The following is a 27,586-nucleotide window of genomic DNA, read 5'->3' on the forward strand; positions in this document are numbered from 1 at the left end:
GATATAAATGAGATTAGTTTTAAAATGTTGCTAAACTAATACTCAATATAATAAACATTGATAATAAACACTGATATAATAATAAATAAAGAAATAAATGTAAAGGTGCCTCAAGGTTTTTCTATTATACCCAACATATGTATATATCCTACATTTAATTTATTAGTAAATAATATAAAAAAAAAAGATATACTTATAGTTATTACTATTGCAGACCTCGTCTATTTATTATTACATAAATGCAGTAACTAAATATATTTACAACATTTCAATATATTTGTAGTTAAATTTACAATCATATAAAGGGGTAGTGGTCAAAGTATTTTCAAAATCAATAACGAGATTAAATTTCTATATCAGTCGATGGCTTATAAAAACCACGGCATTTCTTATAATAAGCCTCAACTGTATGGTCTTTTACAACTTCTTCTATGTTTAATTCTGATTGCAGTAAGCGTAAAGTATTTTGTTCTTTTCTTAATGCTTTAAGAAGTTGAGGACTATCATTGCCATTATCTCTTTCAGCTCTTAATTGGTTCACTTTTTCCTTGGATGCATTTAAACACCTTGTAATAGCTAATGCCCTTGATTTATGACCTGTTTGAATTTGTTCATATAAATCTTTACATTTTGTAGTAGGATCACTTTGTCCTTTAAATGATTCTGTTGGAAGTATAGCATTTAGCATATAAATGATTTTGTCATCAAGTTGCCGCATCTTTTTCAATGCATCCTGGAACAAGAACATTCAGTATCTTAAAATAAAAAAAAAGATGAATTTGGAAAAGACACATACAAAAGTATTACTGCAAAATAATTAATTTCAATATAGGTCCTTTAATTATTTTTTTTATTATCAAGTTTTACAGATATACTGTATCAATTATTATTTCACATTAGATCAAATGCACAAGGATATCTATTCATTTATTAAAATTTTAAAGTCTGCTTTATAACTTATATATCGAATTGTTTACTTAATTAAATTTAATTGTTTTCATGGAGAATTTTAGGTCTTTCATTTCTTAAATATCATCTACAAATTATTATGTAAAATACTATATAACCTTAATTATGTTTGCAGTGTATTATCATTTTCCAGAAATCTACATACAATTTAATATATGTAATTAAAACAATTGAAGTACATAATTTGAAATAATACGTTTTATACAATACTTTCATTTACTTAAAAAATACCTGAAACTCTAAAAAGTCGCCGCATCCTACACTCACAGTTGCCATTTTTCCAATATGGAGATCAAACAACGTGGGTACATACGTAAGTATATATTTACTATTGAAACACATTACGATGAGAAGTAACGAACCGATAGTAAGCTAATGTGGTTATTGCATAATATCTTTATGCTTCATCTAATTATTAATATAGCAATTAGTTATTTGATTTTGTATATTTAAGTATTTTAGATAAATTTATATAAAATTTCATATACATGGGGTTTCGTTTAACTGGAAACGGTAAGAGATCTCACTTTTCATAAAAAAAAGTGAAGTTTCCTTGTTAAAAAATCTAAATAAAGATAATATTCTCTATAAAAAAAGGTATTAACTTATTTATGCAAAATTATATTAATTTAGCAGATATTTTAATTTTAATTAGTGAAATTTAACGTATGGAAGACAAAGAGAATGTAAACACAAGAATACCGCTTCGAATCTTTCCTCGTCTTTCATATGTTAAATTTGAAAAACTAAAGTTAATATATCTGCTAAAACAATAGTTTTTCGACATAAGTAGTTTAATACCTTTTTATAAGGAATGCCGAGATGGTACGATTAATGTTAAAGTATTAAAAAATGTTCGAAATAGTAGTTTGCAATTTCATAATATATAAGGATTGCGAATTCGACCATATTGTTTCCCCTAGAGTTCGATCACGTGGTTTTATTTACCTCTCCTGTTCAGACTCTACTTGCTAGACAGGATATATAATCTATCCAATGAGACAAGGCAATAAACTCGAGGTGAGATAGTGACACTCGAATATTACTAGTCGTCAGCCAATAGTTGCAGCCGCAGCAATCACATTTTGTTTACGTTTACTGCCCCGTTTCGTTGGACAGACTATAAATGTAAAATAGCAACTCGATAGCTATACGTCAATATGAAGTAGCAGTAGAGAGCTTTCGGAGTAGATTAAGGTCTTTCTCCTTTTTTCTCAGATCGTTTTCTTGTTTGGAAGAAGATCAATTAATATTTACCAGTGTTCTTTATATTTTATAAAATTGTTTGTCTAAATTCAACTAAAATCTGTGAATAAAATTTATAAAATTTATTCTTAAAACTGTGAAACATTCGATATTTCCTGTAATTCACACATATGCATATTGATTAATGTATAGTTAAGAATATGTTCATGTGATTTTCATTCATATCGTTCGATTTATTTAAATCCAGTGACCATTCGGCTGTCTTACGTATACCGTTTCTCGAGCGGACCGCCTTCCATCACGGCGTGCTCGCAGCACGCTCCAAAATCGATATGTAAATCGGCGTTAGACGGATGAAATGGTGAGTGACGCCTGGCAAGTGTTACACCAGATTAAACCGATTGCGTTTCTACACGATCGTGTGCACATTGACCACAAACTTTAAAGCCGTTCCGTGACACGCTCTCTCCTTTTGCCGCAAAGCAAATTCATTTTCTACAAGAGATAATACAAACCTACAAAGACATTTGATTATCATACAACCGGTATACAGTGTCGATAGCCGATAACTCGCGTACTTACATAAAAAGAATCACAAAAGTCTTCCTACTACATTACAAAAATTAAAGTATACAAGTTGGTATACCTTGAATCGAAAGTAACAAAATACGTTCGATCTTTTCACTAATTCATTTTCACCTGTTCCTGTCGGCTTGAAAATAAATATTAATGCCGGTACTCGACTTTTTGGATAGCCTGTAGAGCGTGTTCATCGCCCCCTTCTTCTGAGACCCAGGAGGTGAGAAGGATACACAATAAGGCGCGCAGTCGGCGAGTACAGTAGTGTCGCGTTAACTGGCCGCGGTTTGCTTCGTCAATTGTCCGTCGCTATCCCCTCCAGTTCTTCAAATTGTGTTCGTGAAGTGAGCCCCTAATGTTATATACGTCTGTTATAAACAAATGTGTTAAATATGGATATATTGAGTATTGTAATGTCGCGTTAATTGACCAGAATTTTGCTTCGTTAAGTGGCCGTCGCTATCCCCGCCAGTTTTGACATTGTGGAGTGAGCTTCTGGTGTTACTATCAGTGGAAGAGATATAGCGAGGTCTTAAAATTAGTCAGGTGTTAAAGTTTACATGTTTCAAGAATCGAAACAAGTAGTCCGAGATGTTTTGAGAGAGATAAGGACTCAGAGCCTTGGCCAGGGCCGTACGATAGCAATTCAGAACTATTTCTTCCTTTGCAGTATATTTAACAAAAAATTTCGTCTTGCGAAGGAGAGCGATTACATTATATATTTTTAATTTATGTTCTAAAGTTTCAATTCTATGATAAATCGTAATTTTCGTAAATTTCGAAAAACTTACACTGGTGCCTGCGTACTAGGAAGATGCATACGGCCCTAGGTGCGACTAGATCAATCGGTGTACCCACTCAACGCTTCAATACGTTGATACTAGAGATTTTCAATTTTTCATAGAAATTTATAGATCTTTAGGGATTGGAACGTTCTTTTCCATTTCTTTCTCTTCTATTAAGTACTTTTTTTATGTCTTTCAATATTTTTCATATTTCAAACCACTGATACTACTAATCTTAATTTATAACCTCGCTACATCTAACAATAGAATATTTGTATGATAAACCAACGTGTCAGATATCAAAATTTCATACAATTAGAAATATCTTTCGATAACTGATCAAATAGCTGCCGACACGTAGCCATTTAGCGAAGCACTACTGCAAAAAGGTTGCGCTTTCTACTCACGAGCGAATGAGTACTCGACGACGCAGCAGTCCTCTGCATTTATACGCTAAGAACGTGTAATTCGCTGATCGTATAAAACGAACGTGGTTTAATGGGAACGTATGATATTCGTTTGATTTGTGGTATCGCGGAGACGGAGCGGTCGAGTGGCGTGCTCTCGTGTTTACATGTTGCACGCACGTCAAATCGATACGTCGTATCCATGTGTGACCGGTCTCAGTGAGTGGATTACGAAATTTGTGTAGGACGGAAGGGTTCGCACGTGGTTTGTAATTGTCCATCACGTTCTGTGAATGTTCTTGTTTGGCGTTTAGGTAGACGGACGGCCTATAACAACGGACTTGGGAAATACTTGGTAAATAGGTGGTGGTAAAGTACTTACGAGTGAACGAAGAGGCGTTGATAAAAAGATTGTCAGTTGGAGATACGGTGTCGGAGGTGGACAATACGAAACGTAAGCTTCTATGGGATATAATATCGCGAATTGGGAAATGATACGCACGAGGGAGGAATTAGTGGAGAAATTGGGCCTGGACGCCGCGGATGACACTCATACTTTATTGAACAATATGGTAGACGTCAGAGCGTGCTACAAGCCAAACGGAAAAGTAAGATTTTTTTGCATCAAATGTTTTTTATCCCCGTTTATGTCAGTTTATGTCAATGCATGCTCCCGAAATTGTGTTAAGTGTAATTGTTACGTCTTTGTTTGAGCTTCAAAGCAACTAAGTAACGTTTCATCTGTTTTTCATAATCGGTTTTATATTACCATTAACACATTAGCAGCCGCTGACGTAATACACGATACGTTTTTTTCGTGGCTGAAGTAAGACTAAGTGGGTCGATTATCAATGACTCTGAGAAATTTTTTGAATTTATTTGAATTAATATGTAACAAGCGATACAATATTTTGAGAAAAAGTCTTCAAATTTTGTTGCTTAATAGCATAAGCTTGCGATTTCTTATTTTAGAATTATTGGCCCTAATGTGTCTTTGAATTATAAAACCTATTTAACTTAAATGAAGTTTATTATCGATACCAGCGGCATCGATCCGATTTACAAGTACTAACGAGCATTGTGTACTGGTCACGTAATCCATAAAGTATGTCGTTAACCTTTGTTTGTAAATCAAGAAGCATTTAAAGCGTTCTACTTTACCGTTCGACTTGATTTAAGGAAATTGCTATTGATTAGCGTTCACGATGGGGGATAAGAGCCAGTTCCACTTTTTAAGGATGTTGTTCATTAACTTTATAATAACTGATCATAATAATTCAGCAAGTAAGTTGAAACGTAAATAATTAATCGAATAGAACGTATTAGATTTAAACATTTGTTCGGCAAATAAAAGAGAACAGATTGTGAGTTCTCGAATATCGAAACGAATCGATACTCGAGCGTTCGAACGATTCGATTGCGCGTCTTCGAGTTTCGAGATCGAGATTTTCTGAATTCGAATTTGCCACTAATACTCCTACGAATTTGAACTGAATTTAACTCTTCAATTTTCAATTATTTTATGACACAAGCAAATTAACAAACTTTCCAGTATTGCTACATAATCTAACCTACGAGAGTTCGAAGGTTAACTTTTCCATCGAAATTATCGAACTGAAACTTTCGATATTACTTTCTCGATCGAATATTCTACTCTATACGATATTAGTTATACGCTACATCTAAACACGTATCTGACGCAATCGAAACTCGCAATCTGCCACCCCAATTCCCACCTGATCCCAATTATCTCCATTAAATCTATACTTTTTTATGCTTTCGCCGACTTTATTGCATCCATTAGTATCATGCATCAGGCAGATACCAAGTGTACCTGGCTCTTTCCTTATATCTGATGCAATAGCACACTAATTGCATGTTCTATGCATGGATCCATAGCTATTGTTAGGTTAAGCCCGCGTCTCAGCGTGTGTCCTTAATGACGTCAATTTCGAAACACTATGCAAGTTCGAATCACTTTGAACGTGATTCGGTACTTAAAACTGTTGAAAGTCTTGGTAAGTCTTGAAGTTGTTAGGTTAGTAGACTCAACTACCTCACCTATATATCAAATATATGTTAATACATATATAGAATAAAATATAACATGTATAAAAGATTTAATCCATCATGATCTTTAATTTTAATCCCTTGCCTCGTAATATAGTCACCTCCGTGATACAAATTATGATTTCGATTTGACAAGAAACAGGTTACATAGCAAAGTTGAGGCTGAATCCTAACTTTTCTCTCAATTCTTCAAACTGAGATCAATAAATACAAATTCCATATAATATTTAAATATTTTACATTTGATACAGTTTCGAAGATTACGATAACTAATACTTATTTAAATAACTACCAAAAAAAAAAAAAAAAAGAAAAATCCTAAGGCAAAGGATAAAAATCTCAAGATTTCAGATTTATCAAATTCCCAATGTTAGAAGCGATTCGACATTTTCGCTATGTGTACATATTCGAAGTTGTTTGAAGTGTTTTAGAGCACATCCTATATTTCCTGTCTATCTGTCTGTGTGTTTCTCTCTCTCCCTCTCTGTCTCTCTCTCTCTCTCTCTCTCTCTCTGTCTCTTTCGATTCGCAATCACCCACGCGCTACAGTGACATACAGCGGTTTAGCAAGAACAACGGAGCAGTGACAACGCGTGACAACATATGCGATCGTACGAAACGTCACGCTGCTGCATTAAAACACGCACCGACAAGCGCGTGCCACGTGATATACTCGGCTGGCGGCCGCTATAAAACCGTGGCTAGGAGTCAGTGCTGGCTCGGCGACTTTCGCGATCTAACGCGCGCGCCTGGAACTCCGACACGATCGTAGGTATAACACGCGTCGCTTCTTTCGCGCCAGGCCTCGTCTCAATGAATCTACGTTGCGTGACTGCGCACTCGAATTGCCCGTCGTTCTTCTATCCACGATGCGTGCGAATTGTTCAAATCTAAGCGTATGTCTTTTTCATTTTAATCGCTCAGGGACATAATGCAAGTTAAGTCGATTTTCATGTTGTGCACTATTTATTTTTTATTTCGTGGTAACTCGGATCTCATATTCACGCTTAACCTTACCAGGCCCAGCCAAACGACCGGTTTCAAAATGTAATTTAAAATTGTACATTCATTGTTATTTCTCTCGTTCATCTAACTTTATGTAAATTCTTATATTATTCGATTAATCAACTTCTCAATTTTCCTTAATATAAAAATTGACATAAAGTTAACGATAAATTAAATTATATTTTGAAACAGGTCGTTTGATCAGGTCGGACAAGGTTTGTCCTACTATTTGTACAGTTATACTCTTTTTTTTCTATACCATTGTAACAGAATTCAAGAGCTTCAGAAATATTTGGAAATATTACTAGATCGATAGTGAAAATATTCGAGGTCTTTCCGACAGAATTTTTACAGGAATTCGATCAGTAAATAAAATAACAGTTGATGATCTATTAACGATTATTTCGTTGATTGGCCCTAATCAATTATCGACGCTAATCAGTGAATCAGAGACAATTTTAGACGGTTCTAAGAAGTTTGTATTTAGAAGGGTTGAAGATAGATAGCAATGGAAAGAGAAAGATGTGCGGGAAGGTTTATGCACAATAATATACTATCATATTGATAGATGAATCAACGTTCCAGGAACTTAAATGACGAATCATAGAGTCTTTTGTGTGCATCTAAAAAATGAAAAGGAGATACGCTAGTTGAGGACAATCAAGCAACTACGTAAACAGATAAAGATATAAGGAACAAAAGATACACGTGCGTGATAAAATAAAAAGCGAAACACAAGTCGCGCGATAGATTTTTGAGACGCTCTTTATTTTTCATCTACCTACGCACCTATTCTCTTCTAACACTGCTACCTTCTTTGGCTCATTCTGAATCCGATCCTATTCTTCTATTCTAATAATCAATAATCAATAATAAAAAAAAATCGTTGTTAACCCCTTGTCTTATTATTGATTATTTATTACTTTAATATGGCGTTTCAAACAAAGTATTAAACTATTATATACAATTTCTATTCAACAAATCTATTATATATATACACATAGATTCTCTTTTTAGAAAGCTTCTCAACATAAAGTAAAAATAGGGATTAAAATAGAACTTCGATACAAATAGAATCTGCATCTCATTTAATTCACAATATTTAATCTATGTTCGTTTCATAATTCTTTACGATAAAACTAATCGCGCATTATATCGAATTTAACGTGCGATTGCACCGCGAGTGTGATTCCACATTATAAGATAAAGGGGTTTCGTTCAAAAGTCATTCTGTTTGTTAAAACTAAAAGAAGATCGAGACACAAAGGCTGGAGGATGGTAGCAGAGTTAAATACGATTAAAACACATGCGGGTGGATGGAAATTACGCCACGGGAGTCGCCGGTTCTTTTTTCCTTTTCTTTTCCTTCTCTCGCTCGAGCAAACCGGACAGCGGAAGTCAGAGGCTGCCGTCGAAGCGCGCGTCATTGCCACACGATAACGGCAGTAAAAAAAGGGGTGATTCGTCGGATCTATCGAATATCATCGATCGTCGAGAGTAGTTACCGCTTATCGAGACTGTTCAAAAGTCACGATCGTGAGAAGTGCGCATTAACCGCGACCGAGTAACGTTACGAACGCGTGCCTTTTTTTTCTCCTCTTCTGTTATACCGCTTCTTCTTTCTTCCTCGAGGCTGAGACGTACGGGAAAGAATAGGCTGTTGCCACGACCGCTCAAGTATTAGGTTGGTACAGAAATAACGGCTGTTCCTTTGTTTCTCACTCGTAAAAAAAAAAAAGAAAAAGAATAGAATCCTTTCAATCCTTTCGCTATGATATACAATGTACGCGTTTAAAATATTGAGTCATCATATGTTAGAAGTCCACGTTTTCTGAAGTATAGAATCATTTTTGCGTTCGTTCATATTGATTACAGTGTAATTAGGTCGTAGATTTTTATGCATTAACGAATGTAAATATGGAAAAAAGTATAATAACGAGCAGAGATATAATCGAGAGATAAAATAGCAAATGTGAAATATATTTTACAGAATTGGAAAATAAGATTTGCATAAATATTTGCAATATAATTTCAATTGATTATACAAAGTATCTAAATGTTCGTGCGAATATTTGTTCCATATTAATGACTCGAGACTCGCTACGGTCTTCGAATTTTTATGCCCTAATCTCACTCTTCTTCTAATAGGCGAAACTTTTTTAACATCTCAGAGTGTTTAACGTAGCATTGAAATGAAATATCGACCGTATTATTAACAATTCTTTCGGATGTTCTTTAAATCGCATCGAAATTGACTCAAATGGTGTACATGATGATGTTATCGGAAACTTGGAGCTTTTATTAGTTGCAAGACTATCGTAGCGAAAGGATCAATCCTTTCTTTCTTTTTTTTTTTCATTCATCGCTTCCGGTATATATTTTCTTTTATTTTTCATTATCTCGTAACATCGTGTTTCAACGCGAGACTCGCGTATCTTGCGCAGTACGATTCTTAGAAAATTGGGACAAGTGTCTTTTTTTAGAAGTTTTTTTAATTGCGATAGCGTAATGGAGGTTTGAAGAGGATCGTTATTTTTGCATCAGCCCGGCAGGAGCGTCGTAAAAAAGCATAAGATCGTCTTTGTCGACAATTCCTTGGCTCATCCTTCCCCTACCAAACATCGCACAGACGACATTGATTTCGAAGCGTGACTCAAACGGAGGCGTAATTCGAAAAGTTATTCCCGCGATGAAATTATGTAGTTCCTAATGCGGCCATTGAATATTCATCTTGCGCGTGATCAACATCAAACATCACTGTTTATCCTTGGAGATTCTTAGGATAGCGCATTTCTTCAAGAACCGATTAATTTCTCACGTTTCAACCTTGATTAAATCAGCACAAAGAGATTACCTCAGTGAAAAAATCAAACGGTTACACAGTTAGAATCCGCAACATGGAAAAGGCTGCATTATTTCTGCATCCACATAACTTTTGTTTTCCCTCGTTTGCAGTGACTCATTGGAAGAATTAATTTCTTCCAGTCGACTATAGAGCGAAATACTCAATTACAGTCACCTTAAAGTCTCGTTAAATTCGACTCGTTTGAGCTTAAGTAACTTGAATTCAAATTATTCGAGACGAATGCTTAATGTAAAAATGGATGCATAAAGTGAATTTGATTTGGGCAATCTATGTGAAAGAACGCGAGACAATATTACCTGATGTTCACGTGTACGTCTTGTGCACTTGTTTTGTGATTTTCAAGTCGAGGAATAGTTGGAAGAATCTTGGTTTCCCTCGAAGCTTACGTGCAAGGATATTTAAAAAAAAACAAAAAATGCAAAAGATTAATTCTCGATCTTCGATCCATACATGATGAAATTATTCGCATAGTTTTATCAAGCAAGAGCACAAATTCTCCTTTTTATCTATCGTTATTTAGTCGGTCAGAAATATTCTCCATCGTTCCATCAGGATGTAAATGCGTCGAAATGTAAATGAAAAACGTTCGTTCCATTATTATACATTAAGCGTAAACCAGCCTTGAGTTTGATAGTAATTGAGTATCGTATCTCATCGACTCTTCATGATGATTCTTCGTCACGCTTCGAAATATGTCACGAATATTTAATTTCACCACGAATAGAAGAGAAAGAGAAGAAAGAGAAGAAGAAATTATTACAGAAAAGAAGTACATAGATGAGATACATCGTTACGACTCGGTGGCCTCTTAACGACTCGCGCGTTTGATTCGATGATCTCGTAATTAGACGGGCCTCGTGTGGTTCCCTTTTTGTTTCTTCCAGTAAAGCGAGAAAATCTTGACGCCGTTTGCACAGCGAGCGCGAGTTTCCAACTAGTTGAATATCCTCTCCTACTTCGCATGCATGGGTCCTGGCTTGTTCAATTACTACGTTCCTGTTGTGCACTGTCGGCGACCATCGTCTCACCGCGCACGTGTACCGGCTGCCTGAGGTCTGATTAGTATCAGAAATGACCAACGATAAACAGGTGAGTGCTTTCGGTGTTTCGCGATCGATCTTTCTTTTCTTTATGTTTCCACTTGGTGAACGCGAGCGTTCTGCGGTAGTTCGATGTTAGTTCGACATATTACAGCATCGAACCGAATCTTCTGAGATTCTTTTAATTTAAAGCTTTGGATTCTAAATTATTAATTGAAATTTTTAAATTAATCCTTTGAATCCTTCTATTTGGATCAGCTTCTTGCATCTGTGAATGAGATGTTTCGCGTGTTCATACTTTGTTAGAACACGAGTTATTTCGTTCAAAATATATCTCTTCGTACTTTAAAGACTACTTTCCTGTCAGAATATTTGCTTCAGGCGAAAAACTTATAAATAGCGATATTTATAAACGACAAACTATCAATGAAAGTGAAATACTAATTAACGAAGAAAACGAATTTTCCCTCGCTTTCTAACGAATCTTGAAGTTCTAAATATCTGTTACGATCTCTATTGAATTCTTTTTTTTTTTTTAGAAGAATCTTTTTTAAGATACACATCGTTCATTGAAAGTACGATAGCCACACGAACCATTGGTATCTACCGCTATATCGTGTCACGTTATCTTCGCATAATACTGGTCATGTCGAAGCTCTAAGAACGCAAGTCCTATTTATTTGAGACCCTTATTCGCAGGTCGATACCACGAGAGGTGAATCTAGAACGCAAAAGAAGAAACATAGTTTTACAAACTTAGCATGTCAAGCTTCTTGCTGTCTTCTCAGTCATAATGATCAATGAAAAACGAGTACAAGTGTCGTATTACTGTACCACCTGATCTGTTGTTTACTAACGTTGTCATTTTTCTTCAATTACTAATGCGTAATGAATAGCACCAAAGCAGAGCAAAGGCACACAGCGATGCATAAAAGTGGTCGTACATTTGAACAGATATGATTTAACAATTTTTTAGAATGAATATATTTTATTCTTTTGCATTGTTCTATCTACTTTAAATAATTGCACTAAATAGGAACTCGTATTTGGACGAAAGTAATTTAAAGTAATTCGAACTGTCTTCTGTTCTAGATTGACTTGTTCGTAAATTCGCCTACGACTTATCAATCAATGGTACTTTAGACTTTAGAGTTATCAGACATCCAACTACCGAGAACACGTTCGATTATTTTTTCAACGTATTTGTACAACGAAATGTACGAAATTTGTACAACGAAGTGTACGAAATTTGTACAACGTCTACGACAAACCAACAGCACAGTTCATCTCTATTTTGTACCGTAGCCTCTCGAAGCTGCTGCGAGTGAAAGGTTGTAGAAGAAATGGCACAACGAATTGAGATATTTTCGTACTCTTTCCGCACGATGCACCACACACATGTACATACTCGTGTTCAATTACGTTTTCCTTTTATTTTCCATCTTGTTTGAAGCTGTTTTACATTTTTCACCCGCATACAAGTTACTTTTATCGATCAGAGAGCTTCATTTATCGGAATTCTATAAAGATCGAACATTTTTAGGATAATTCGACGATTTCTTCTATAGTTTCATATATAGTTTCTTAGATGTTCGAACGTTAACTTTCGAGAGTAATTGAACGCCACGTTCCAAGGCAAACAGATCGTTGAATCGTTGTAACTTTTTTGGAATCATCGAAATAACATACGGACTTACCGACGTTCGGAAATTTAAAAAAATTCACGTTATGAAAATTATGCTTGATTTATGTTTCTGTGTAACTTGGTTGCCAGGATTTGCAACACGTCTAAACTCAAAGAAGATAAAATGTCAGAGAAGCATATACAGGGTGATTGGTAACTGGTGGTAGAAACGGAAAGGGGGTGATTCTACGGGAAAAAGAAGTCGAAAATATAGAATAAATTTTTTCGTTTGAGGCTTTGTTTTCGAAAAAATCGACTTTGAATTTTCGCTCGGTAAAAAAAAAATTTTATTCTATATTTTCCACTTCTTTTTTCGCGTAGAATCACCCCCTTTCCGCTTGTACCCCCAGTTACCTACCACCCTGTATATTATTCTATATTATATCCCATCTTGTTCTATTCATACGCGCTCGCATCTTTTTAATAGTATATTGATTATATCGTAAATGATCGTACAGGATCGACGCGAAAGAAAACTGCAGATGATGGCGTATTTGTGAATTAAATTTTCATGGTCGGGGATATAACATTCGGCGTTGTCCCGCAAAATCCGGTAAAGGAGCACGTTATGATCGGTAGTATCCACGCGTTTGACATTCGTTTAATTAATTACTTTGCTAATGAAATTTTTTATTGCGGGACGCGATACCGTATTATGATTGAAGTCGTTTCGACCGTTTAAGGGTGGTCCGGGTGGCTTTACCGACGAACAGAAATGTTTTTGTTCCGGTTAAACTCACGATGCTCAACGAAACTTTAAGCTTCCTTCGCAGCTAATACTCTACAATTCCTGTTCAAAGATATTCTTTCTTCGATCGGTCGTACTATAAACCTTGCCAGTGAAAATTTCGCATGTTATTTTATCAAACAACTTGCAATATCTTTTTCGTCTGTCGTAATTTGCACAACAGTATCGTTGCATTCGTTATTTAAGAAAATCTATCTCGAAAGATTTTATCAAACGCTAACCAAAATTTCATTCCGACAAATGGAGCAGCTCTACGATATTTGCATGATCGTGTGAAACATTGCAATTTTGTATCATAATGTATCTCGTTTCGTTTGATGGACGTAGGTGTATGATTTTGCAATTTCATTGTATATTTTGAACATTTCAGCAGAGTCGTAACATTTTGATAGCACCAGGCAACCACGATTAGTATCGCACGCGCGTATAGCGCTCGTGTGACCCTAATTGGCATTAGCGTGCCACAGAATTATTACTCGCGAATAGCAGAACCACGGGTGACAAATGATTTCCAATTACATTGACGATCATATGATATGGTCGATCGTTCGCGTCTTTCCTTCGCAATCGTTCGCGTTATTCATCGAAGTTTACGATACCGATTAATATCTCGAAACTCGTATTTCATCTTTTACCAACTCTATCCTCGAATATTTGCCGTTGCAAAGTTAAAGCGAGGAAATTCAAATGTTTGGGGTTTAATTAAAATCGATCTCAGGAGCGAACAATTTACGATGAAGCTTCTACACTTGCATTTGCTTTCTCGAAACGTTTCTTCTTTTCACACTAAAGCTAGAAAACGTAGAATTCCGTCGATGATGATATACAAATTCTATACATTGGATTCTATGGGATTAATCTGTAAAGCTGATAACTTAAAGCGAAGATTGTGCCAACAAATTTGATTGTATTGGGTTTTAATCCAAAGATCCTGGTGATTTTGAATTCTGCGAATCAGTGAAGATAATCGATGGCATCTAATCGTTCTTTATGAAGTATTCGCGTTCCTATCGGACTCTGATTTACAGATTTCGCTCACCTATTCTATCAATCATATCAAATCCATCACTCAACAAACATGATTCAGTGCGTTTTTCAAAAGCAAAGGTGAAACGCACACCTAACAATAACCAGCTTATACTACTTTATACCAGCAAAGTAAGAAATCGTTAAATCGTATGATATAAAAGGCCTTGAACGTTTCACGATTTCTTAATTCCTTATTCCTAAAATTTCTTAATCAAAAGCGACGACCACAATCCTAAATTCGTAAAACGATCGCCCTCGATAAAATATGATCGCCTTGATGCGTAATAATAAAATGAAAAAAAGTGGTGCACAGACGTTTTTATTATTATTGACGCAGCATGATCGTCGTATGACGCGTGTAAAAATGACGTAAACCCACGCAAAAGTGTAGCCTTACACGCCTTGCGAACGTCCAAAAGAATTATCAAAACGATCTTCTGTCGACCTTGGTACTATACGATCGTCTAAACTCTTCATCTCTTCTTCAGCCTGCAGAACATCCTTCTTCGTTCAATACCTTTTTATCCTTCTCGATACGATACGATACGATACAATCGTACGCGTATAAACATTGAAAAACGACGTGAAATTTTAACTTCGGAATTGTAGCGACGTAGACGAACGACGAGAAGCGACAGAGATTCGTCATAGTCTTCGGCATATTCCTACTTACTGATTCCTATTGATACTTCGGTTATCATCTTTCATATCTACGAAGAAGATCCGTACGCGTCACGATCGTGATCGGGAAAAAAAAAATAACACAAACACGTACCGTTAATCGAGGCCTACGGTTAGAATTTCGCAGGGACCGAAACGCGAGTTCGTTCGATGAGTATTTTCTTCGCCATTGCAAGAAAAAGTGGCATAATTTGCTCTGTCTCGCCGCGCTACGTTGCTCGCCACGCGCACCACGCGCGACCAACTCCAAAGATTTCACATCGCGGTGATTTTATGCGGGCACAAGCGGGATTCAGACGTCAGAATATATTTAACATGGAGACTGATATCTCCGTTACTGGTAAAACAACGTTGAAATTGGAAATTCATCCTATTTAATAACGTTATCCTGTACGGTATGTCGATATACCAATGATTCGCTAATAAAGTTCAGTATCTTTCGTAGGAGATAAGCGAAGAGCTGATAAATTCAAGGTCAAGATTTAACGATCAATGGTATTAGTGTTCATTCATGGATGACAGTGGATTCTTTCGAAACTGTTTTACTTCCGAGAAATGAGGAAAAAAGAATAATTAAAGAATTAATAGGAAATTTCTTCAACTAAAATAAAGAAGAATCTTTGGGACAAATCTCTTTCTTTCCGAGAAAGAAATCTTATTCATTCGAAGAGGAACTGAAAAACAAGATTGATCTAGAGATTAAGAATGTATAATCTAAAGACCGATAGATTTGACTCGCGAGATACGTTATAGCTTCTCAGATCTTTCCTAGAATTCTCAAAAGGAACCGTAATATCTTTCATTAATCCATCAAAAACGACGAATACCTTTCTGACGTGTCAAAGTAACTTAACTCCATGGTGAAATTTGAAGATACTCTACCGAGAGATTTATATCCGAACTTACAAATTACAATGACTATACAACGCTTAATCGAAGATTACAAAGATAGTTAGAGTGGTATTTCATTTCAGAGCAAAATTATAACAATACTGGTGATTCTACAGTACTCTAGGACTTCTAGCACTTCATGGTAATAGTTCAGAGTTAATTCGAAGATACTTTAGAAAGATTTATATCTGAACTTACAAATTACAATGACTATACAACGCTTAATCGAAGATTACAGAGATAGTTAGAGTCGTATTTCATTTCACAGCAAAATTATGACAATACTGGTGATTCTACAATACTCTAGGACTTCTAGCACTTCACGGTAATAGTTCAGAGACAATTTGAGGATACTTTAGAAAGATTTATATCTGAACTTATAAATTACAATGACTATACAATGCTTAATCGAAAATTACAGAGGTAGTTAGAGTCATATTTCATTTCACAGCAAGATTATGACAATACTGGTGATTCTACGTACTCTAGGACTTTTAGCACTTCACGGTAATAGTTCAGAGTTAATTTAAAGATTCTTTAAAAAGAAAACTGTTTTCGGAGACTAAGAATCGTTGTTGCATAGACTTGATAGGAACCGAAGAATTCGATAACGATAACAGAAACATCGAACGATGGATTGATAGAACATTCGGACCACGAAACTTTCTTCTTCACGGTTTCTGAGCGGAGAGAGTCTCAGGAACGCATAAACACGTTCCGCTCGTCGTGCTATTGACCTTGCTGCGAGTAATCGTTGGTGCAAACGTTAACGACGTACCGCAACGATCAGAGAGGACCGTGTCGATCTCCATTTAACGCTGTGCACGTTGCTCAAAAGTAATTGGTTCAGCTGCACCGTTAATAACGATCCTCCTTACGCGGTAACCGGTTAACAAGCGATTCCTTTGGCTCAATCTTCGGTAAAAATACTCGCGGATAAATAGTTTCTTTAACGTTTCATCCTCCATCAATTGTCATCAGGATCACCATCCTTCAGCTTCAGTTTTGCAAGAAGAATTAGCTAGAAATTGAACAAAGCGGTTAGAAAATCTTTTATCTTCTTTAATCGAGAATATAAGAAAAACAAACGATGCAAATGATAAAATCTTGAATTATAAATAAAAAATCACACCACAGACCTTTCCAACTGTTTCGTGCCATTTACAACGGGCATGTTCAGTCGAGAAGACTGCGAGTAAAATCGAACTCCAATGGAATAATATGCTGCTGAACATAAACGTCTGGAAAGTCATTACGAAGTCTTCTAAATGAACACAGACGTCGTATATCGTCGTATATATGTATTTTTCTCGTCTTTGTGTGCGAACAAACGGCTGCTTGTACTATACAATTAGCTTCGGGTTCGAACAAATTTTAAGAAGATCGTTTGGAACGGCTGTTAAAAATTTGAAGAGATTGGTCCTCGGAAGAAGACACTCAGACACCTCAAGGTTAGCTGCAAGATCTGCTTGGAAGGATGGTTATTCTCGTCTTAAGTTCATCGACCTATCAACAACGTAGCAAAGTAACTTTACACGTTGTATCATCGGCTTCTACTTGAGAACTGAGAGAGATTTGCAATTAAAAATGTCCTCTTCAACAACTTTTTTGTATATTCCACTACAGTGCTCTCGCGATTCTCTGCTCTTTACTTCTTTATTCGTTGTCTCATAAGCTCCCTAATTGCAAGAATAATATTTTTCTGAAAATTAGAAGAGTAATCGGAAAAACAGAGCTTTCGATATTGCAAAAAAAAAAAGAAAAAGAAAAAAAAGAGAACGTTGAAGAAAAGAATTCTGAAGCAGAGACAAAATAGAGTTGATTAAAAACCGCAAAATTGGAACTTTTAAGTCTTCAAAGACTCGTATCATCTAAATAATCCTAATCCTTGATACTTAGTTCATAAATTCATCATAATATTTCCACGCTTCCAACCATATCCAAGATCCAGGACAATATTTCAATTCCTGGCGTTATCACGAACTTTCATCTGTTCTGCTAATTTTTTTCTTTTCTTTTTCTTTCCACTGATGCTAATTCCACGTTCATTTTTTCCAGTCGTGGTTCCGTGGCGTTCGAAGCAGCAAATTTCGCCACGTGTACGGCGTACCGGCAAAACGGGAGAAATGCTACGACAATATCAAGATCACGAAGAACGCCCACGACTCGCAATTCTGCGCAGTGAATCCCAAGTTCCTGGCCATCGTAACGGAAGTGGCTGGCGGCGGAGCATTTCTAGTCTTGCCGCTCGATCGCGTGAGTTATCTTTCTTGTTTATCGAGTTATCGATTCGCTGTTCTTTCCAGACGAACTAACTTTGCTTGATAATACGTACATCGGTGAGGCTGTTTCATAATACTATTCAATGTTCAATTATATACTATCGCTCAAAAGTATCGGGTTCCTTGGAAAATTCCAAGTTACCAAATGAGCAATAATAACCAAGCATACGTGTCGCTTCATAGAGAAATTTACATAAGAAAAGTTGGAAGGAATATATATCTACTCACGAAAGTATTCCAACGTCTATAGACGCCTTTTACGAGCACGTTGTGTGTAGACTGCGGATTTTTATGCATTTGTAGGAAAGTGCAAAGTTCTATAATATGCACATAACACGAAGAAATATATGAAATATCGAAAAAAGTATAGCGCCTTCTAGATAAAACAATCTTCTACCGAGGTTTTACCTGTTTGATTATATTTTCAAAAATGTAAATTTGCATAAAAATCCGCTGTCTAATTACAGTTACCAGTTGAATTCTCAGATTTCATTAGTGCTGTTATGATTATACACTAGAAGCATAACTTTCCAAGTAAAATTTAAGACCAAGCTATAAATGTATATAACATATATGCAGCGTACATCGATACAAATAGCGTGCATATCGAATGCTATTTAAAACGAAGTTCTTCTTGATGAATAGTCGAAGAAGTTGAAACGCATAGAGATAAAGATGCATGCAAATGATTTATTGAATAAGATTGTTCGATCGTTTAATTAATGACTTATTATGGTTGAATGTTTCCTCTTTTTATCTTTCAGACTGGTAGGCTGGATTTTAACGCTAGTAGAGTGACTGGACACACTGGACCGGTTCTGGACATCAAGTGGAATCCGTTTAACGATAACATCATCGCTTCCTGTTCCGACGATTGCACTGTACGATCGTGTTCCTAGTTTTATGTACCGTTGCTTAAAATAGTTGGCGATATTTATTGATCAAAGATTACTGGTACAGTGTTAGGTATTGACTATTAGATAAAATTGTATGGACTGATAAAGAAGTAGATCACATATGTACAGTTACGATATTTCTTGTAAAATTCAGCTTTCTACGAAGTAGGAATTTTCTAATGAAAAACGAAATCTTTGCCAACTGGTGGCCTGTCGCCGTGACAAATTACTACCATAAGCGACTGAATCATAGACCGTGTGGCATCGACCTTCCGGTCTGCTATTCAGCATCTAGACGATACGATGCTTTGTTTAAAGCTAGAACTCAACACTTTGTACTACTTGCAAGATATATTGTTTCTGTTATCTATAAAAGACGGCGTAAAAGATAGCAAAATAGGGTTTACTTAGTAATCTGTGTTTACGATCTTAATTCAGAAATTATCCATATCTTGTTTGTTCTGACTCTTTTAAATTGAAATTGTGAAATTTCCTTTGCTTTAAGCCTTCTGCGAATCTCAATAACTCTTTAGGTATTTCAAAAATATAACGTTTTAATGATTTTGTAAACAGCCTGTCTATATTTTACGATATTCTTCTTATTGTTAATCGTAATTTCAGATAAAACTGTGGCACATTCCTGACGGTGGTATATCACGAAATCTGACCGAGTGGCTAGTTGAATTGCAAGGGCACAAACGTCGTGTCGCGTACATAGAATGGCATCCTGTTGCTGAGAACGTGCTTTTCAGCGCCGGCTTCGATCACCTTGTTATCGTGTGGGACATAAATAAAGGAGAGGCTGTCAGTGTCATCGATAGGCATCCTGACGTCATTTATAGTATATCATTGAATCGTGACGGTAGCTTGCTGGCGACAACGTGCAAGGATAAAAAATTGAGGGTTTTCGAGCCAAGATCTGGCATCGTGGTTTCTGTATGTATCCACCGATCACGTTTGCATATCTTGTAATTATCGTTTTCTTGAAATTTACTTGAATAAATATTTCCATTGATCGTCCGTTGAACAGGAGGGAGTCTGCCATGCCGGAACAAAAGCTAGCAAAGTGGTTTTCCTTGGTAGCTCTGGACGTCTTCTTACGACTGGCTTCAGTCGTCACTCCGACAGACAGTATGCTATTTGGAGTCAGCATGATTTGAACGTACCATTGATATGTGAAACTATCGATTCCTCCAGTGGAGTAGTATTTCCATATTATGATAATGACACCAATATGGTGTATCTGGCGGGAAAGGTAAGAAATTATGTTCAAAAATTGTTACATTGCCAGTTACAAGTATTAAGATATCTGCTTGTTACATTTATTAGAAAATTCTAACAGATATTTCATTCCATTTGAACGAAACAACAAATTTGTAATAAAATAACTAGAAATTAAAAACAGTGAAATTTATACTGTAATAGCAGGTGTCTTGATCCTCATGGTCGACAGTGTATACGTTGAGAATGAATATTTTATACTTTTCTTATCGCAGGGTGATGGTAATATTCGATACTATGAAGTAGTAAACGAGGCACCCTGGATGCATTACCTCAGTCAATTCATCTCTGGAAATCCCCAAAGAGGATTAGGTATAATGCCAAAGAGGGGGGTAAACACAGCCATCTGCGAAGTATTTAGATTTTATAAATTGCACGCGACTCGAGGAATGTGCGAGCCGATATCCATGATAGTTCCTCGAAAGGTGAATACATAGAAATGTAAAACATTAAGCGAAACAAGTGTAATTAGGCACGGTGTAATTACCAAATACTTTCGCTTTTTAGAGCGACCAATTTCAAGAAGATCTATATCCTGACACTGTAGGTACTTGTCCAGCTTTATCAGCCAGGGATTGGATAAGTGGCATGAATAATCCACCGATTTTAATCTCACTGAAAACCGGTATAACTATTGAACTTTTCAACTTATTTTATTATCTTTTTCTCCTCCGTTACTTGTTACTCTATTCTATAAATTAAATGTTAACAGGTGGTAGCATTACCACGCACAAACCACGAGTGTACAAGCCACCGCAACTTCCACCGACAACCGATTTAAATAATAAGAAGAAATTCGCCTTTTTGTCTACCGAGACTGTACCGGATTACAGGCCCATCGAGTTCCACGATATGTCAGAGAAAAGCCAAAAAACTTCTAGCAATCAAAGCACCAAGTTCCAACAGTTGCAACAAAAATTCGGCAATGTTGTGCTACAGGTAGAGCTACCGTTTCTTTCAAGTCTTTATCTCCTTCATAGATTAGGCTAATTAACGTGTTTTGCAGAAAAATATCATTTCCGCGCCACTGAACGATAATAAGGTCTTGGAGAATGTAGACATTCCTAACAACGAGGCGGAATTAAGATTAGCATTTGCACGTCAGACTGACGAGTTACGATTGGTACGAAGGCAGCTCGCGAATAGTCAGTTACGCGTGAAAGAGCTGGAAGAGCAAATTCGCAAGCTTCAGCGTCAGTAAATTTTATTGAAGATCCTCAACGTATGCGCCGAGCAAACTTCCTTGTAGCTTTGTTGCTAGTTGTATGAGAAACATGGTACTTAACGAACAAATAACGCATACGTGTATTGTTCATGGCAATCTAAATGTCTAAGCTTTCGACGAAATTTGCACAAAAAGAAAAAGAAACAAGAAATAAAGACGGTGCAAAATGGATATTTAAAGGTGTTCGAGAAACTTTCAGAACTGGAAACATACACTGATTATCTATTAGTAACATATTAATGCAGTTATGTAATTCTCTCTAGTGTATCTTGTGAACGATATACGATGCATTTTTTATAGCATTTCTCGTTTCTCTATACGTTATCTTCTCTCTTTGCAATTTCTCGTGTGGCGATCTTGTACCGTTGTTAGAAGAAAACGCAGCAATGAAGCAACAATAATTTAGTCAATTTTTTTAGAACGCAGTTCGGAAACATGTTCTGCTGTAGAGAAACTGAACAAAAAAAAAAAAAAAAAATGAACAAATGATTGTGATTTACACTATTGCCTTCACTATACAGACGAGTTTTTGTCTATATAAAATGTTGATATTTCTCCGAGATGCAACGTTTCGTGTATGCAACTTTTGCACGTTTTAGCAAGTGTACTTCCCTTTTTGTCATACGAAGTTTAATACGTTTCTTTCGCTTGCACATCAAGACATAGATATACACACGTTACACCTATTATACGAATTTCTCCATCTATCTGAGCAACTAATTTTTCATTTGAAGTTATACGTGCGATCATAACGAGGGAGAAAGATCAGCTTAATATAAAGATGTAAAACTTGGACAAAGTATTAAATGTTCAGTACATGAAGAATTGTACCTGTCTTGTGCATACGCACGTTTATCGTATGCGACTCGTTCTATATAGAATTGTCGTACATAGAGTGATAGATAAATACAGAGATATTTAGGAATTGCGTAGGGGATATTATGGACGCAATAAAAAAGAAACGGACATCATTCGGAGATTCGAAAAATAGCACAAGATGCAAGGACTAATTATGACTAATAATTAAAATTAAGATTTCCTGGAAACGAGAATCAGAGAAAAAGAGATGGTTCGATGAATTTTCTGTAATACTTATTTTGTTGATTTCCTTCAAATGAACTTATGTATTAATATCTTGATATTTACAATCGTATTTATGTCGTTCGATTTGTTTCCTATACTGAATTAACGTTTATTTCTCGATGTTAATAGTCAGTTATATTTATGAATTCCATTATAATGGCTGTACATTAATCCATCAACTAACTTAAAACTACTATTGTATTCTATTCCGTATACGTCCCGTTTTTCTTTTTTTCCATGCGTAAGGTAATATAACGACGGTGTATCTAGCTTATTAACGTTTAAGCTATCTTGTATTATCGAGTGTATTGATCACTGCCACATTCACTGCCATGGTACCTGTGGCAATATAATGTTTTCTTTTTCAGCGAACACATGGCAGTGACAATATTTATTGTACACTATAATTAGTTTCGAATCTTAGGCTGACACTTCTTTTATATAGTTAAACACATAGAACTTAATGTATATGCATAGAGGAAATTTTGTCAATCAGAGAGAAAGAAAGCAAATGGACCTAGAGCGATCAAGGATCATTAATTAATTAAAAAGAAAGAAGAAAACAGTAGCAACTTTTTATTCACTTCTATTCATATTATTGTATATGCGAAATAATGCTGATATATGTGTGTCAAATTATATATTTCTAGGACCAACAAACCGGGAAAGAAATTGTTAGCCACAAGAAATTCTATTATTGCTTAGTAGCGATCAGATTTAGTAATGATTTATATACACTGTTTATACATATATATATATATGTATTTTTCATACGATATATAGTTGTAATTTCGAGCGAAGAAAATGTAAAAAAAAAAAAGGAGAAAAGGAAAGGAGAAAAAGAAAGGAGAAAGAGAACTCGAGTGAATATTCTAACAATAACTAATATATATGCTTGTGTTCAGTGCACATCAATTATTGTAACAAAAAAAAAAAAAAAGAAGAGGGAAAGGAACGACACAAAATACGAACACAAAAAGAAAAATCATTACTGATGTGAGTTTTATCATATGAGGAATGTTCAACCCGATTTACGAGAACTGATCATTAATACATGTAGCATAATGACAAAATATCATTCCGAAATATTTCCCTCTGTGTTACATTTAATATTTTAAACACAGCCATACGTACAGTTAGAGAAATCATTAATCATTGTGTTATCAAGGATAGTAGACTATGTATTGCGTTAGTCGTCAGGTATCTTAATATTATCGATATTATGCTCGATATTAGCCTGTGTGTGCGTTCTTTTTCTTTTTACAACTATAAAAAGACAACTTATTATACGATGGAGCTTGCATAAAATATGTGCATTTTTTGCAAAAAGACAAAGGGAAAGAATGATTTCCATCATAAAAGCCGCTTCGCAATCAGTTTCGCAATCTTATAATCTTTGTATTACTCGAAGAAGATCTTTTGCTTGACAAACACATTAATATGAACACGTGTATCGTCGTATTGAAAAATGCTATCCTATGTACCGTTCGCTATATAAACGTGGATATACCAAAGAACGTGCAAGTACCTTATTACGGATCGTCGTGAGACAATTTTGTTACCACCAGTTGAACGACTACATCATATTATATTTATACTCAGAAAAACGAGTACGTGAATGTAAGACGAGTGGAGGATTCTCGTTCGATGAAAATAAAGAACAAAGCATTCGATCGCATTTATATTATCTTGTAATTCATACAGAATATTCCTTAGTATCTAAGTCTAATTCTAGAATTGTTCGTGTTGTATGTTTAAAAAAAAAAGAAGAATTAAAAAAGAGAAACACAGTAGGTTTTCTTATCTACACTGCTCAAATATGAAAAAGATTCGTATTTTGTACAAAAATATACAAAAATAAGTAATCTAGATCTTTGTTAAATTAATAAAAAAAAAAAAAAATAATATGGTAAAAAAATAACTATATGTAAGTACACAGTTTAATAGTTGTGTACGAATGGAAACTTAACGTCATTAAAATTCGGTATTAGGAATGGGTACCTTAATTGTAATTCATATTACGAACGTGTCAATTAATTAAAACTTATTGGTAAATTCTAAACACTAGAATCCTTTTTTTTTGTGCTACGCAAGCCACAATTATTTTAGACAAGTATAAGCGTATTTGCAATTGTACAGTCGAAAAGAAATATTAAATCTATGACGACGCAGGTTAAATATAAATATAAAATGTGTTATTAACTATAATTATATTGGTAACTACTAATTAGTACCTTCGTTTAATATTTTGTCAAAAAGAGAAGGCACGTCAGTGTCATTTTATAAAATTAATCGAGTGCAAATTGTTCCCCTAAGGTACGTCAGAAATTGACATTCCGTATTACTTCGTGCTAACACATTAAGGACGGAATAGATTAAAAAAAACTGATTTTACACTTATCTTGAATGCATAAAATATGCATTCAAAAGAATTTTATCGGATAAAAATATCTACCTTACGAAGAATAATTCGTAAATTACTAATAATCCAATTGGTACCATCGATGCGATATTTGGTATCAAAATGGCCGCTGGATTGCATCCGTCTCCGGTACAAGTGAAGATACAGGTTCGGTAACTTAACTTGTCACCCTGTTGTTTCACGTAATCGCAATAATTCCCCAGATCCAGTGCTGAACAGAATCGTTTCGTGCCTATTCCACCTATTTCAACATATACAGGAAAAATTGTTTGTTTCTTGTTTTATCTAGCAAAAAACAATAACATGCGTTCGTATGAAAGATGTTAGGAATGTAGCGTGTTAATGCAAGCAACATGCAATATATTATTTGATTATTTATTTCTTATGGAATTGTTAAAGCATGACAATTTTCGTGAAATATATTCGTTTTTATTCATTTGTAAACATTTTCACTGAAGATTTGAAGGAAATATAATAGAATCTTTTATGCAATAGAGATAAGGAAAATCTACCGGTGAACACTTGACATAGAAAACACACAAACATCGAGACACAATGTATGAACCTCCGAATCGTCCGACCGATATGATACAGTACTGTGCATTGTATACATGACTGCAGTTCGTTGGTTGTAAGGTACTTATTACCAAATTGCTATCTCCGCAACTCAGTTCTTCTTCCGACGTACACTGGTAGCAATCCAGACTGGTCGCTTAATCGATTGAAAAAGCATCGATTATAGATGTTTACTATTGCGCGCTTCAATTCATGGATTAATTAATCGATTCTTTCATATTAGAATAGTTGTATGTATTGATTTAGCCAACACATCTTTCAATATCTAACGACAAACTTTCATAATACAAGTAGTATATTAATATTAAATTATTATTAATTTCTCTTATTATATGTATACAGGAACAAACTTCTGCTTCCTTCTAGCTCAATTACCTTACTAGATACAATAACAGAAGAATTAATAGTTTCGTCGTTACACATTGAACCATCCCTATATGCAGATGTGAATTAAAATAATGTTAGTCATCTAAAAAAACAATTCTAATGGAGATGATTATCGATCGTGCCTTGGTTGTTCCCGCATGCTTATAAACCGATAACGGCGATGTCGTTATATATGATTTAAGGTTAGTTTTCGTTTAAGAGTGCTAAGTTTCGCAACAAGATTCCCCTTTCCACGATATGTAACCTGAACTGCCGATATTGTTTTACCCTCGAATCGACCAGTGTGCTTCACACAATACTGCGCCTCGTAAACAGCATCGCAAGGCTGTGGTTTGATATCGATGTCGCTCGAGAGAAATTCGTTGCATTGGAAGGGGTCGGTGTTGTTTGTACTGACGCATTGATAACATTGTAAACTGTGCACTAAACGAAAAGAAAGATTGGGGATTCGATTTACTTCACGTTGATTCATAATTTTGTCAGCTAACTATAGACTAAATCAAACAATACTTTCCAGATTATAAAAAAAAACGTATTCTAACCTAATAATTAAAATTAAATAGTGAAATGACAGTACAAATATGTATATGTCTTAAATGTTTGTTTTAATCATTAATTAATTACTTATTAGGAAAAAATGATAAATTCATAATATTTAGTGTCCATGAAAAAAAATAATTGACCCAGATAACTTCTTATCATCTTGCGTTAAACTGTGAACTAATATGTATATAGTTCTCTCGGTCGATGATAAATAAATTATGTGATAAGAATTATATTTTCTACCACAGATTATATAAATTCGTGAATAACGATTTGAAGACTAACATCGGTGGCTCGATACAATATCAAATTTTGTTTACCATGAAATAAACTAATAACTTCAAGCTGTCATTTAAGAATAAATACATATTCAACTAAATCGATCCTTCCGCTTGATCCTTATAAATCGATGTTATGTGTAACTTAATATTATGCAATCGCGCCTTTTAATAAAGAACAATGTGGAAAATTATAAATGCCCCACCCAAAGGACGCCACGATATTCACATCATCTATAGTTACGTGCATTAACCTTACCACTTTCGACGAAAAGCAGGAATGCCGCGAAAAATGTGTAGCTCCTAATGCCGCCAATGGCGCCCATTTCGAAAGATCTCTTTCCCAAAGATAAAGCACAAAACACTTTTGATAACTATAATGTAATGTTCTTATATGTTTGCTTGGAACCACTTGCTAAAACAATTACATCTGTACACACGTCTAATTTCCGTTCGAATTTATAAGCATCTGAATGAACGGAACAACGACGCGAAAGCGACTGACTAAGCTAGAGAGAGGACCATGCATAAAGTAAGAAGTAAGTAGTATGACGTAGCCGATCCGCTCCGACTCGAACCGAAAATGGTCGAAGTGAGTAGATCGCACGATGTGATCTATAATCGATTTGTGAATCTTAATATCTTTTTATATC

General features: G+C 35.3%; 3 protein-coding genes and 1 long non-coding RNA gene across 11 annotated transcripts; 2 read left to right on the forward strand and 2 right to left on the reverse strand.

Moving 5' to 3' along the window:
* Positions 1-193: 193 nt before the first annotated feature.
* LOC112211972 (coiled-coil domain-containing protein 58) lies at positions 194-2,130 on the reverse strand. Of its 4 annotated transcripts, none has more exons than XM_024370135.2 (2): positions 1,771-2,130; positions 194-733 (listed from the first exon to the last, which is right to left on the reverse strand). In XM_024370135.2, the coding sequence occupies exon 2, from the start codon at positions 716-718 to the stop codon at positions 344-346; it is 375 nt and encodes a 124-aa protein (XP_024225903.1). In that variant the 5' UTR covers positions 719-733; positions 1,771-2,130; the 3' UTR covers positions 194-343. The 4 variants fall into 4 exon arrangements, with proteins under 4 accessions (XP_024225903.1, XP_024225902.1, XP_024225904.1 ...); XM_024370134.2 differs by lacking the exon at positions 1,771-2,130 and adding an exon at positions 1,201-1,507; XM_024370136.2 differs by lacking the exon at positions 1,771-2,130 and adding an exon at positions 1,068-1,204.
* LOC100745026 (U-scoloptoxin(05)-Sm1a) lies at positions 623-27,555 on the reverse strand. 2 transcript variants are annotated; one of them, XM_003492211.4, is made up of 4 exons: positions 27,193-27,555; positions 26,380-26,535; positions 25,183-25,390; positions 623-733 (listed from the first exon to the last, which is right to left on the reverse strand). In XM_003492211.4, exons 1-4 carry the CDS (start codon positions 27,257-27,259, stop codon positions 724-726), a joined length of 441 nt encoding a protein of 146 aa, XP_003492259.2. In that variant the 5' UTR covers positions 27,260-27,555; the 3' UTR covers positions 623-723. The 2 variants fall into 2 exon arrangements, with proteins under 2 accessions (XP_003492259.2, XP_024225905.1); XM_024370137.2 differs by lacking the exon at positions 623-733 and adding an exon at positions 25,715-25,861 and having other exon boundaries at positions 24,396-25,390.
* Positions 4,195-23,667, forward strand: LOC100744820 (coronin-2B). 3 transcript variants are annotated; one of them, XM_012389852.3, is made up of 10 exons: positions 6,708-6,784; positions 10,772-10,976; positions 18,019-18,216; positions 19,007-19,123; positions 19,760-20,074; positions 20,169-20,393; positions 20,635-20,844; positions 20,927-21,044; positions 21,132-21,358; positions 21,426-23,667. In XM_012389852.3, exons 2-10 carry the CDS (start codon positions 10,959-10,961, stop codon positions 21,618-21,620), a joined length of 1,623 nt encoding a protein of 540 aa, XP_012245275.1. In that variant the 5' UTR covers positions 6,708-6,784; positions 10,772-10,958; the 3' UTR covers positions 21,621-23,667. The 3 variants fall into 3 exon arrangements, with proteins under 3 accessions (XP_003492257.1, XP_012245275.1, XP_024225901.1); XM_024370133.2 differs by having other exon boundaries at positions 6,721-6,788; XM_003492209.4 differs by lacking the exons at positions 6,708-6,784; positions 10,772-10,976 and adding an exon at positions 4,195-4,554.
* Positions 25,817-26,890, forward strand: LOC117152111. 2 transcript variants are annotated; one of them, XR_004462369.1, is made up of 2 exons: positions 25,817-25,955; positions 26,092-26,890. It is a non-coding gene; the product is annotated as an uncharacterized LOC117152111 (long non-coding RNA). The 2 variants fall into 2 exon arrangements; XR_004462368.1 differs by having other exon boundaries at positions 25,833-25,955; positions 26,068-26,890.
* Positions 27,556-27,586: the final 31 nt, after the last annotated feature.

The sequence above is a fragment of the Bombus impatiens genome, unplaced genomic scaffold (assembly GCF_000188095.3).
Source record: "Bombus impatiens unplaced genomic scaffold, BIMP_2.2 scf_0665, whole genome shotgun sequence".
In the NCBI taxonomy this organism is placed as follows: Eukaryota; Metazoa; Arthropoda; class Insecta; order Hymenoptera; family Apidae; genus Bombus; species Bombus impatiens.